The following is a 13,646-nucleotide window of genomic DNA, read 5'->3' as shown; positions in this document are numbered from 1 at the left end:
CATTATGAATGTAGCGACTTCAGATCTCACTTTATTAAGCTTAACACAACGACACACAAACATGCTCTATCGTTGAATGGTTTTTGATGATTTTCTTCAATTTCTGAGCTTTTGTATAGGGTTTGGAGGCTGTAGGGGATGCCAAACTAGAAACAACAACTTGAAAGTGCAAAATGAGATGTTTTCCAGTGGCTTCATTTCTTAGTGTTTTTTGTGAGATTTGACTACATACATACCTTAGCAATCATCTCTACTACCTATTCCTATGATTTAATACCAAAAACAACAAAAAACAAGCTTCAATCACTCAAAAGTGCTTGAAAAACAAAAAAAGACAGCTTCTTTATTTTCCTCTCCCAAACCACGTCCTATACACCATTATCAACACTCCTAGTTAAGCTAGAAACATCGAGCAATGGGTAGACAATGAGTGAAAGCTTATGCATTGCAAAATCATACCTTGAACTCCCCAACAACATTGCCAAAAATGTGTAGTTTGGCGGTGACTCACGTGTCGTGGGGATCTTGAAGGAATGTTGAGGGAACCCTCCTCCTAGCTTCTCCTTGTGGGAGCAATGCAAGCACGGACCGTCTTCAAGTGTCTGTCTTGAGACTCCCCGATTGTTGCAATGTGTTTTCACGAGAGGGGAAAGGGGAAGGGGAGATGGAAGAAGAGAGGGAAGCGGGAAAGAGAAGAGGGAATGAAGGGATATGGAGTGGGAATTTCATACTTCGAGAAATGGTTCCCATTTCATACCTAAGAAATGAAAAAAGTGAAAATTGGGTGCCATTTCCCATTGCCATTTCTACCTAGTTTTCTTGTAGTGTGTAAGCAAGAAAGAAAGACCTACAACATGCAATGATGAGCTTATAACTCAAACCAATGATGGTGTATATGTACATCACCTCTCTCTGGGAGAACACTTATCTTCTCATGTGTCCAATGATTAGAATTACCCTATGAAAGGTGTGTAAGGTTTCAAGCAATATTGCAAAATCTGTTCAATTGGACTCTGATCTTCAAAACAAAATTGGACTTTTATTTAGTCCATTTCCAAAGTTGGACTCTATTAAAGTGAATGTGGTGTTTAATACAATGCAATGAACTTTGAACATTCTTTCAATTCCCAAAGAAAGCTTTAACTTCCATATACACATTGTGTATAGATGCCATGCATTTACAACTAGCTAATCTATACTTTGTTATAATTTTAAACTTATTATAACGTGTTGATGTCTTAGTTCTTTTCAATTCTCGTTGTGAACTACTAAAAACCCGCATACAACATGTGTCTACATGTCTATCCTGTATTCCTCTTTTTAAAAAAGAAACGGAAGCTTAGAATCTTTGATATGTAGGATTTGTGATATGATGCAACATCACAATTTCTCTCTCTCTCTCTCTCTCTCTCTCAAATATTACAAATTACAACTCATGACTATGTCTTCTATCATGGGCATAGATAATATGTTGTTAATTGCAACTTGTGAGACTGTGTCTTTAGTGATGACATGCTAATATTGGGACCCTTCACTATAGTCAAGTGTTATAGCTCCAAGCTTTCCAAATTTCAAAGTAAGAGATTGAATATGTAGCCTCTATGCAAGAATCAAAACTTCCCTTTCAAAGTAAGTGCATCCTTCTAATGCCACTCTAACGAAAATTAGAATTGCAGAATAACATCAATAGCCAAATTTCAAAGTTAAGAGATTGAATATGTAGCCTGTATGCAAGAATCAAAACTTCCCTTTCAAAGTAAGTGCATCCTTCTAATGCCACTCTAACGAAAACTAGAATTGCACAATAACATCAATAGCTGAATCATGACTAGAAACACAAGAAATAGCTTAGACGACAGAGAAAATGACAACATGAATCAACTTTACAATTAGCACCTTGTAATACTATTTCATTTCCCATTTTAATGATAGAAACAAAGCGCTTTGTTTTATGTGATTCCAATCTAATGGAAGACTTAAGAATTAGCAAAATCTTTCTTCTCAAGAAGCATGCAAGAATATCTTGAAGTAAAGGAATTACCTCTACCCCTAGAGCGTTTTTTAAGTGAGTGCATGGATAAATGTAAAGAGAAGACATTAAGCAAGAATGTGCATGTAAGACACTCTTTTTATTGACGTATGCAACCTCACTCAATAAAGTACAAAGGCATGCAAGTGGAGTGTGGTAGGTGGATGGTGGAAAGGAAGACGACCCTATCATCTCATTTGATTCTGACAAGCAAGGTCCAAGGGAATGTGCTCATGCATAGTCAAAAACGTGATAAAAGGAGTGGAGCCCTATTTTGTAAAGTTGATCGTGAGAATGTTTCCATGATGATAAAAGTGTAGATTTGTTTAATAGGATTACTCATAGGTATTGAATTATGTTTGCAATTTTCTCTTTCCTTATATAATATATTTGGCTTGAGAAGACTAATCTCTCTCTCTCTCTCTCTATATCTATATATATAAGTTACGAGTCCCATAGATCTTGAAGAGTCTCAAGTGGAGTTACGAGTCCCATAGATCTTGAAGAGTCTCAAGTGGACTTTAATACAATCATATCATACCGCCTGTGTGCATAATATATATATATATAGTGTGTGTGTGTATGCGCACGCCACGCATGTGAGTGCCTAGGATCTAAATTATCCTACCTTCTTGTCATATAATGACATCGTCAATGTTTGTAGTTGGTTGTCCCTTTCTTTAGGATAGCTCTTTGTAATGGATTTCAACCCAAAAAAAATAAAGTGCGTACTAATTCTTCACCCACTCTCACTTCTTCTTCTTACTACTTCTCTCTTGAGAATAATATGTACTATGTTATATTCTCTCTCTCTCTCTATATATATATATATAGATGAGCTACTTATCATTTTGTGGTTGCTCTCTTAAAATTTTGTGGCATCCAAGTCTTTTCTACCAGGATTCTAGAAGGGCTAACTGTAGAGCAGGGTAAGTGGTTAGCGTGTCACACCTTGACCAAGGCGGGTGAATGAAATATTTAAAGGCGTGGGAGGGGTATGAGTGGTGTGAAAGCACTTATTGGGGGGTTAGGGTGTGAAAGGACCCCTGGGAAAGGGGCAAAGGCGCAGGAATCTAAACCACCACGTGAAGGAACAGTTGCAAAAGGCAAATGGACGGGCAGTCCGGGCAGCCCCTTCGAACCCCATACACAACACAAGGGAAGGGACAGCGGGCAGCGGGCAGCTTCTCCTTCCCAACAATGAAGCTCTCCCCTCAACGACAGAAATTCCTGCTTCTCATCTCACCAGCTTCTTGTCCTCTGCTTCATCTCCTTGCACACTTCCTTTCCATTCCTGCTTCCTTCATCTCTCCCAGCCATGCCTCCCAACCTTTCCCCCTCCCTCCCCCTCGAAGCAAAGCTCTCAGCTCCCCTCGATGCTTGGTGTGACTGCCATCTTTCCATCCGGTACGTTACCTGCATTTTTTGCTTTCCATTCACCCCCCGTTCCCAGCACCTTTCCTCCTTGAACACCTCTCTTGCAACATACGCCGATCAATCGGTCGTTCTCCCGGATGCATTCGAGTGAGAGCTCCTCCGATTCGACACTTCCGCACGCATTATGGCACACGTTCTTTCAGCATTCATGGCTGATAAACGTTGCATTTCTGAGTATGATCGGAATGACGCCATTATTGTGATATTCTCCAAGAGTGATGATGTGGGACTGATGGTCATCAATGAGATTCACACTCAGAGTCCCGATACAAGTGTCGTCCATAAAGAGCTGAGCGCCGGTGAGCTGCTTTTTGCAAGAGCTGAGCGGTGAGCTCTGCTTTTCGCGCCATGTGCAAATCGGCCCAGCGATTGCATTAACTCCGTCTTAATGAGGACTTTGTGCCCGATGAATGAAAATTTACCTCAAGAGTCAACACGTATTGAACCTCCAAAAGAGACTGTTTACATCTCTGGCGTATCTTGAACAGTAATAAGCAAGTGTGAGCAAAATTCCGCTAGTCAAGCAGCCAAGCTTACGTCTCTTATAGGGGGACAATAAAATTCGTGCCATGTTACGGCCGTATTTTTGTCACGCTGAAGCATGCCGATCGATAGCAATGCAACAGCAGCGCTTGGAGTTCCCTAGAACACGAGTTGTCGCTATCGAGTCGGTGTCGCTCGAGTATGGCGCAGTTGTTCGACACATTTATCGTTTCCTTATGAGTGCATGAGGCTCAACCGATAAAACTGCACCACCAATGGTCCCGAAATACTTGGCTGACACGACCTGCTTATTCTTCTTCTCTCTTATGTTACATCTAAACCGCCTAAGAAATCGCCTCGTTCAGTGAGGATCTTCGGTAAGAACTTCCAGCAGGACGAGTCCGCAATTTTGAATTTCAAGCATTTCCGTACCGTCAAGTTCCAAAAATGATGGATTTTATTCGGCTTATCAATAAAGAGCCTAATGCATCTTTCGCAGACCTTCCTAGATGCGTTTTGAAGATTCAAAAAACTGCAGATACTCGTAGCCTCGTTCATGCATTGTGAACATCTCAAAAAAGGTTAAAATGCGCGGGCTGACGAGGAGTTGAAAGCATCCGTAAACTGCAGAAGTCGTAGCTATCACTAACTAGCAGCCATCGACCTTACAGAATGCATAATTCCCTTATGCCTTGTCACCGATGGGAGAAACAAAAAAACTGTTGCAATCTACACAGCTCGAGCGTCTGATTTCGTTTTTCTTTTCGGCTAGACTGCGGAGCTCCAACCATTTTCTTTGTTGAATTGAAAGGATCGTCAAAACGTATTATATGCATGCTGATTAAGTAGAAGGATACGCTCAGCACCAAGGAGATACTATCACGGCATGCCGTGAGAAACAGCAGACATCCCAGTATTTTTAGAAGGTCGGGCAAACGGCATGAAGAGCCAAGAGCGATTTCATGCTCCCCAAACTTCTCTCAGAGGCCATTCGCAAGAATGAGAAGCACATCTGAGGAAAGGCATGGACATACGGAACCATTTAAAAGGCTGGCCAGGTGGCTCATCAGTTGGCTAGGTAGCTCCAGATCGTTAACCAGCTTTGAGTCTCCTTTGTGCAATTACCTCCCTTGTCTCTGGCACTAAGACAGCTCCTTTTCAGAAAGCCTTTGTAGTGTGAAAACAGGGAAGTCATTACCTCCCTCCTTTGCTTGGTCTGAGACAGCTACTTTGGGTCTTATTCAGTATGCTTGGTCTCAAAAGGATAAGAAATGTTAACATAATTATTATCAAGTAAATGACACGACCTTTGTTTACTTTGAAATCATGCTTGGTCTTCAGGGGTAATTAAATCTAATCAACCCTTCCTTTAAAAGAAGATCAAGCAAAGAGACCTTGGATGAATCGTGAATTGCTATATGTCCCAAAGACCATTAGGAAAGTCCCTCTCTCTCTCTGTCTCTCTCTGTCTCCCTCTCCCCCCTCATTGTCAAATATTTAAGATAAGAGTGTCCTGAGGAGTTTGGGAGTAAAATGTGGCATTGTCAATTTTACTGTATTGGCAAGATGCAGGAAGGATTTTGTGCATGTTGTGGTTGCTAGTTTATGACAATTGTCTCTATCTCAGCAATGCATTTGCTCAACAAGCTTCTTTCTCCAAGTATTGATTTTTTGTTATTAGGCATGTTAGATCATGGTCCTGTAAAGGGCTGCATTTGAGTAGGAACTCTCGTCAACTAGAATCTCCCTTCACGTGGTTGTGCCTATCCTCCATCTCAGCAGTTACATCTTCACAGTATAAATATTTGTAACCGAATATACCTTAATGTGGAATTAGTGTCTGTGAGCATGCTTAAAGTAGAAGGCTACACATCTATTTAGGTTTGCTATCAATGCTGAGCCTGTCCTTGGTCCCTGCAAAAGCGATGAAAACTCGGCATGTTTGTTAGGGTGTAAAATTCGTTCGGATATATCATTTATATGAGACTGTGCCTTGTTTCCAGTGCTAGTGATGTTATTGTTTGAACTTTTCTCTACATTAAGGTTGCATGTATTTGGGCAATCTTTGGCAGAGATCAGTGTGGCCATAGGATGATGTGATAGTTGCAGCCAATGGCCTGCCCATGTGACAGGAATAATTGACTAAACGAGTCAAAAAGGGGTGAAACATAAAGCATAGTTCAAGGAGTGGAAGCACGGGTTTACATGTAGCAAACGATGCTGATGCTATATCACACCTATCTACAGGTAACACTAATACCCCAAGGTGGTATATTTGGCTTAATGGCCCAGTCCTGCTTTTCTCCAACCTCTTACGGTAGACTTTTAGCTAAGGGAAGAGAAGGGGTGTTTGTGTGGCCTGTGTGCACGGTGCAGGCACATATTAGAGCTCTGTGAACTGCTTTCATGTGGCTTCAATCCAGAGTCTCCACAAGCAAATCAGTCAAATTCATTGAACCTCCAATTGACAGCCTTGGCTGTGGGTACCACAAGTAAGTATTTGTTGATCTGTCACAGATGATGGGTGCATGCCAGGGGCCTGTACAGCTCTGATCATAATTGGACTGCATGCGCCCTCTTGTAGACTTCATGCACTGCCCATGTAGCATGTGCATCAGTTCCTGAAACAAACCCTAAGGTGACACAAGCCCTCATGACTCGTCATATGGGGGCTCAAAGGTAGGGCATTACTCCAACTCTAACATGCTTCTGAGCCCAAGGCTTGAAATGCTTGTTGGAGATCAGTACTCCCATAATATGATCTGGCAGCTGCAGCATATAGCTGGTGCACATAATTGACAAGAGGCTCATTAAGGAATACATAGAAGCACAGGTTCTACAACATCACAGATCTGACACGTGCCACATTCTGTACCTACAATCTTTGGGATTGAACTGGGCTTTCATCATGGCACTGGTGATGTGAATAGGAATGTTCATAGCATATCAGCTATGTTTCGAATGTTCTTTGCTTAGAAATCCGAGTCTAAAATGAAATACTCTCATCTTAACATTGAATTGTAGCTTGCACGAAGTTCAACTACTTTTTGAGTAGCCTTCTCCTGTAGCCTTTCAGCTGAGTCTAGTCTTGATACAGGGACCTTTGTATAAATGGATGCTGATGTATGTGTGGACGTATTCAAAGGACCTGTTATAGCTTACATTCCACGTTATGCAAAATGCTTATGGTTTGAAACTTTTTGACTGTCCTTGAAGTAAAGCGTACAAGCATGTTGCCCAGTGTTACAAAAGTCTGAATTCTTATCTTGCAGGTCCAGTGGACAGCAAACAATTCTCAATATTCAATTTTCTGGAGTGGGAGATACTGATAGCATATTCACTGCAAATGAGGCAAGGTCAAGGCTTCGAGCACGGTCAAAGATCTTGGAAAATGCTCAATGCTTGCAGCTCCAAGAAGCAGATACTGTTCTAGCTTCTCGGAAATTGGAATCAGGAAAGATCCATTTTTTTGAAGCTCAAATAAAGAATGTAAGTTACGAGTTATATCATGTGTACCCTAGTATTTTTCTGAAGTTCTAAGCTCTATGCTATACATTGAGACGTTGAATAAATAAAAGACGCTCTAATGTTCAAATTGTTTTTCATGCTCACCCAGATTCAGCGGCGCCAACATTCAGCTCGAGTGTCTTGCAAATGTATCTTCGAAGTCATGTGGCTAGACACAAAGATGAAAGGAAATACATGTACTGTTTCAGCAAATCAGATTCGCCAGCTGGTGCAATTGAACATCCAGGATCACCCAGTTGTTTCTGAGTGGCTAAAGTCTCTCAGACAAGAAGACGACCACCAGCCTGAACCGAGCGATATGGGAAGTGACGTCCAAGCCCAGCTAGAGGAGGAAATTAACAAAATTACAATGATGGCTGAGAGTTTCGACAAAAATCATTTCGTTGATGAGTTCGCAACAAAATCTTCAGCAGGTAAATGCAGGTGTACTTCCCATTATGTGAACGCTCTTCTGCTATTTAGAAAAAGATCAGGCCTACTTTTCCACACCATGCTTTGAGTTCAGTCTCGACAGGTTAAAAGAGCAGATGGTTGTTCAGGATGGCTTACTTTCCAAATGCGTTTGCATAGCTGATTTAGTTTCTATAACAGAGGCAACAGACATTCAGCAAAGCAATCGAAAATTCACAGCGACAAGGCAAAAATCGAGAGCCAAGGGGAAACTGGATAATACTCCTGAGGTTGCTCACCCGCGGAAAAGCTCTCGTAAGCGGGCTCAATCAAGCTCGACGACGGTTTTGGAAGAGGAGAGCGAGCGAGCAGCTACTTCTCCATTTGATAAGAGGCCACGTTTAAGCCCCCTTGCAGCGCGAGCAGCTCTCGCCGCTGCGGTATATCCATCTCGTCTCGCGTCACCTGTCGCATTTGCAAAGCCACAGGAAACCGAAAAGAATGTACGTTCTGCAAGAAAGCAGCTGGATTCAAGGTCGCTTGCTGCTGATGAAAATAAGATGAGCATAAGCGTTAATGAACTGCATACGGCCCTGAAAGTGGAAGTGCGCCGTGAAAGGGCAACTCGTGATCTTTCTCCGCCTCTGTCTCACCCAGAACAAAATGATGTATCTCCTTTTCCAAGCCGTTGGGAGAATTTGTCAGAGACCAAGAACGGGAATAGATCTATTGGTGTATCGAGTAGTAACCCTTTAAATGACAAGTTGTTACGGGAGAGAACGAATCACAGTTCCAAAGAGGACGAACTTTCAAAAGTGGTTATTGTGAAGGCTCGAAAAAAGGGTGAAGCCTCTTCTGTTACACAAAAGGAGGCCAACCTTTCTATACTTTCCCAGCCTGAACTCAACACAGAAATGCATAAGACTGCAATTGAGGCAGGAAGCGAAACAGCGGATGGACCTTCTTCAAAGAAAACGCCATCAGAGTTAAAAAGCAATAAGAATTCTGCATTCAGAAGGGCATCTCCTTCCTTACCGCGATTGACATCCAATATACAAGCGACGCCAACCGCCAAAGAGCACACTACTGTGGGCGTGAACGAAGCTGATGAAAGAAGAGCTAACATTGAAATCACGAGTGCAAATGAACAAGCTGAAGGGAAGACAAACGGAAGCAGGAAAAGGCGATTCAGAAGAACACCGCATGCTATAAAAAAGGTGAAGATTGCCGAACACGATGCCCAGCAATCGGCAGAGAATGAGCAATTGCATCTGCAGGAAGCGTTGTCTGCAACAATTGATGTGACTGTGGAGCTGGTTGGTGATGTGCATGAAGATGGGAATGTGACTGTGGAGCTGTTTGGCGATGTACATGATGATGGGCAGGGAGGCCAAAATTCCAGTCAACAAGGCTTGGAATTACGATTTGGAAAGGTCTCATTTGACGGATTACCTGTAGAATATGGCGTAGGGATTAGTGGCTGGCTGTCTTCCCAAGGGCAATTGCGAAGGCAGCAATCCCCTTCACCATCAGAAGTTCATGAAGAAAGGGGCAACCTGCTGGATCTCCACATTGAGGCACCCAAAATGGACCAAGCCTTGACAAACAACAGGCAGAAGAGTGAAAGGAAAAAAGCTGCACCTTCCTCTCCCCGCATGGATGCAGATATTGATGCCCAATTAGAAGAGGCATGTACGCAAAAATCTCCAAGATCAAGTCACATCCCACAGGAAGAAGTTTTGGCTTCGAACCGAGGTAACTTCGCTTCAATGCTAGTACAATCTAGTCCTTGTCCAAGAGCGAAAGTGCAGGCATTAAGCTCCTCCGAAATTGAGCAACAGTTTGGAGGAAGATCCATGTGGTCCTCATCTCCTGCGTGCCGCCATTATGCTGCAGCAGAAAATAATAAGAAGCACCTTTTACAAGAACGCCTCCTGAGTGCTGAGAGTGGTTGTGTGTGTGTGTATCCAGAGGACTCAGCCTTCTCATCAAAACAGGATCAAGGAAAGGCGCCTAGCATTGCTGTGGTGAAGAGCCGGTCGGGAAAGAGAACCACACCATCATCGGCATCAGTAATCTTGTCAATGCAGGATGGGGAGACAGCCTTGAAGAATGCAGCAAAGCAAGAGGTTCCTCATCGGCAAACTCGCTCACAAACTACAACAGCCAGGGACCTTTGCTAGTTTTTTACCCCTCCAAAAACTTAAAACATTAACCAGACCTAAACTCCAAAATTAACTAATATACATGACTGCTCACTTAATCCAATGGAAGTTCACTCGTCGCAATGAGAAGGGTTTCTTTCCTAAAGTTTTGGACTATTACTGATGTGTGTTTTGTTCTCTCTTTGCAAGTGCATTTTCTTGTTGTATTTTAAGACAAGTTCCATGATCTCACAAAAAATGCATACATGCTCGACATATATTATCTTATTTCGTTACTTGATTTTTTTTCTCTTTGGTTTTTCACTATGGGTTTGAATCGTGTGAGTTTATCAAAGACTTAAAGACTTGTTTTGAAAAGTAGATGGAATAGTATCTTCTATAATCATCAACGTATGTTACATAAGAGAGTGAACCATTACACTTTTGGCTTTTGCAAAACCACCAATGATAATCAATAGTATCTCTTGCTCTAGTTGTGCTTTTACCAAAATTGCTGCTTGGTTTGCTTTCCAAAGGGACATGCTTCACAAACTTTTTGCCATATTTTGATGTCTGAGTTGTGTCAAACTTCTAAGGTTGACATGTCCATCTCTTTTGGGCCATAATTTTGATAGTTACATCGGTTGATGACATTGCATGAAGATTTGGTATAGAAGCTATCATTCTAAAAACATGTCTTCTTTAACATCTTTTCCACACACATTCATTTCTATCAAAGAAACTTTATAATTTATATATCTAATTGGCAAGAAATTAGAGTGCGTCATCTATCAATGCTTTACGACTTGAAAATTATCCATGGTACTTTGCCCTTTCCTTGAATAGGAAATGGTGTATTGTCAACTGTCTAGATTACATATTGGATCCTTTCAAAGGTTTCATTTTTGTAGTGTTATCATATAAGATGATGCTCCATTGTCAACATACCATGAGTCCTTGTTTGCATTATTAACATGGTAGCTACATTCACTTTTTGATTCAATAATTGGATGCATTTCTTCTTCTAAACTGTCAATGATTATGTACATATTTTGTATATTAGGCTCCCATTTTTTTTATTTGCACTGGTGGCAGCTCGCTCATTGTTGGTGTCTTGATCTAAGGTGGTATTTGTCAAAGGCTCAAACCAATCGGCCTATTTTGAGCTTCTTAAATAGCATGCACATGTACACATTTACCTTCCCATATCTTTAGCTTAAGCAATCGTCTTGGAACAAAATTGGATAGAAAAAGTCGCCTTTGAAATTAAAAGAAGCTGCGAGTTGTTTCTATGTGGGCTAGCAACACATTGTGTCGCACAATGTTAGGCTCAGTCGCCAAAGCCTCTTCTTAATAGTCCTCATTACGTGTGATCCCTGTGTTGCATCTGTTGGAAGGATTTTGATTTTGGCATACCCTAGCCCAATGCAATAGTCGGCGAGGAAGTGAAGTGCTCATAATCGATATCAATACAATCTAGATGGTATTGCATTATGATGTTTCAAGCGAAGCGACAATAGTTTAGACCTAGAATGAGATGTTGTGTGTCATAAATTCTACATTTTGGTTTTAACCTATAGAAGCTCCTCCAAGGCATACCATTACCTTGACGTTTTTGTGCTAAACCTTAATGGTATGGGGTCAACGTTTGCTTGGGTATAGCCAATCGCAGAACTATTTTCGGGGCCATTTTGGGTTGCGGTGCGATGCGCTCTTGGGTGAGATTCTGAATTCTGCACAAACGTGCGCTCTCATTGGAAATTTTCTCGACGTCATAATATGAAAATTCAAGGTTGACTTGGAGAGACCACCGCGCTAGTTCTTGGCCTAATAATGAGATGCAATCTATCATTCTGAACACCGCCACAGTATAGTCTTTGGCTTGACCACCTGTCTCATCACGCAGCCTTTTATTGTAGCTTTGCCACCTGTTTATGGATAGTGCGTCCATGTAGATCATTAGAATTCAAGGTTGGCTTGGAGAGACCACCGCGTTGGCTCTTGACATAATAATGAGACGCAATCTATTATTCTGAACGCAGCAGTCTCTGGCCTAACCACCTGTCATCGTCCAGAATTCAAGGTTCGCTTGGAGCGACCATCGCGCTGGTTCTTGGAGTTATGGCTCCGTTACTTATTTTTACGTATTACAAGAGGAGATCTATGATGACCACCGCGCTGGCAAACAGAAGGAGATCTATGACAACCACCACGTTGGTTCTTGGAGTTATATATTTGTGCACTAAAGAAAATGTATTTCCTTGTGTAACCAAGGAAAATGCAGTTGACGATATGGCTCTTGAGGGGTCCCCTCTAGGGGCAAGGGCCATATCGACATGCCATATCTGTCCAGTAGCATCCTGGATATTGCATAATGCATGTCGATATGGACCTTGCCCCTAGAGCAGACCCTTCAAGGGCCATATCGTTAATTACATTTTCTAAAAGTCTAATTCTAGATGTATCTCCATGCAACCACAACGGTGGGTTGTTGGAGCTATTTTAGCACTGTTTTGGTCCTAAACCAAGGAAATTGTTGTCCTAATGTACTGGCCTTTTATTCCTTCTTGCAATAAATCCTAAATGAGGGTGAAAGTATTCCGAGCCACTGCAGTGACCGATGGTGACATCTAGATAATCAACTACAATTCATTAAGTGAAAATTGAACAAAAGAGATTACATCTACATCCAATAACATGTTATATAAAAATTAACAACTTATACTGAGCAAAAATTGAACAGAAGATCTTACATTTATAAAAACTCAGCAATTGCTGAGAGCCTTAGAGGCTTAAAGATTACATCTAGTGACTGTAACCACTCAAATATAAAAGTTAACAACAGTGCATACTGAGAGCCTCAAATTGAACAAAAGAGATTACATAAATGTAAAACTCAGCAATTGTTGAGAGCCTAGCCTTAGAGGCCAAGAGATTACATCCAACCACTGAGTGGTTATGAGCCTCATTGAGGAAATTTGTACAACTCAGTATTGCCACCAACCCAGCTTGTTGCATTAAAATGTTTTAGGGAGCTAATGGAGGAGATGATGGAGAGGCCAAAGGCCATGCACATTGCCAGGACTCATATTATGGCCCCCCTAACAAGACGAGAGTACTCTGCTGTGAAAATCCTGAGGCCTTCGTCGACTTCTAGGAGGAACACATACATAACAATGATATAGAGATCCTCTATGACCATGTCATCCAAGGTGGTGACATGCAAATATGGGGGAAATCGATCGTAGAAATGAAGGGTGTCCACTAGAGCAAGAATTTTCACTCCAGGGGATGTGCAACGCAATCATCTTATACAAGAACACAGACAACATTGCAATCACGTTGCATCGAGGGGTGGTAGTAGTTACAATAATAGGCATGGTGAAGATGAGTGGGTGAGTAGTGGAGCGAACGAGGAGGGGAGTAGATGAGTGATGAGAGTTGGAGGAGGGCGCGTGGAGCAAAGTAGAGCAGAGATAGAAGAGAGATGGAGGAGGGTATGTGAAGCAAAGTAGCAGAGCATGTGGAGCAAAGTAGTAGAGCAGGGGCGGATGAGAGCAATGTAGTAAAATGCCAAATGCCATGGGTCTTATATATTATAAAGTTCGAGCCAGCGTGGTGGTTGGAGGCTTGGA

The 13,646-nt window shown here is 41.9% G+C and overlaps 1 protein-coding gene across 2 annotated transcripts; it reads left to right on the top strand.

Annotated features, from left to right (window-relative positions):
- Positions 1 to 3,215: 3,215 nt before the first annotated feature.
- Positions 3,216 to 10,177, top strand: LOC147886708 (uncharacterized). 2 transcript variants are annotated; one of them, XM_087395853.1, is made up of 5 exons: positions 3,216 to 3,436; positions 7,222 to 7,438; positions 7,566 to 7,890; positions 8,069 to 9,622; positions 9,839 to 10,177. In XM_087395853.1, exons 1-5 carry the CDS (start codon positions 3,348 to 3,350, stop codon positions 10,048 to 10,050), a joined length of 2,397 nt encoding a protein of 798 aa, XP_087251979.1. In that variant the 5' UTR covers positions 3,216 to 3,347; the 3' UTR covers positions 10,051 to 10,177. The 2 variants fall into 2 exon arrangements, with proteins under 2 accessions (XP_087251979.1, XP_087251978.1); XM_087395852.1 differs by having other exon boundaries at positions 3,217 to 3,436; positions 8,069 to 10,177.
- The last annotated feature ends 3,469 nt before the right edge of the window (positions 10,178 to 13,646 follow it).

Source organism: Dipteris shenzhenensis, chromosome 24 (genome assembly GCF_047967505.1).
Source record: "Dipteris shenzhenensis isolate YYH24624 ecotype China chromosome 24, Dip_SZ_1.0, whole genome shotgun sequence".
NCBI classification, from domain to species: domain Eukaryota; kingdom Viridiplantae; phylum Streptophyta; class Polypodiopsida; order Gleicheniales; family Dipteridaceae; genus Dipteris; species Dipteris shenzhenensis.
This window is presented reverse-complemented; position numbering and strand designations above follow the sequence as displayed.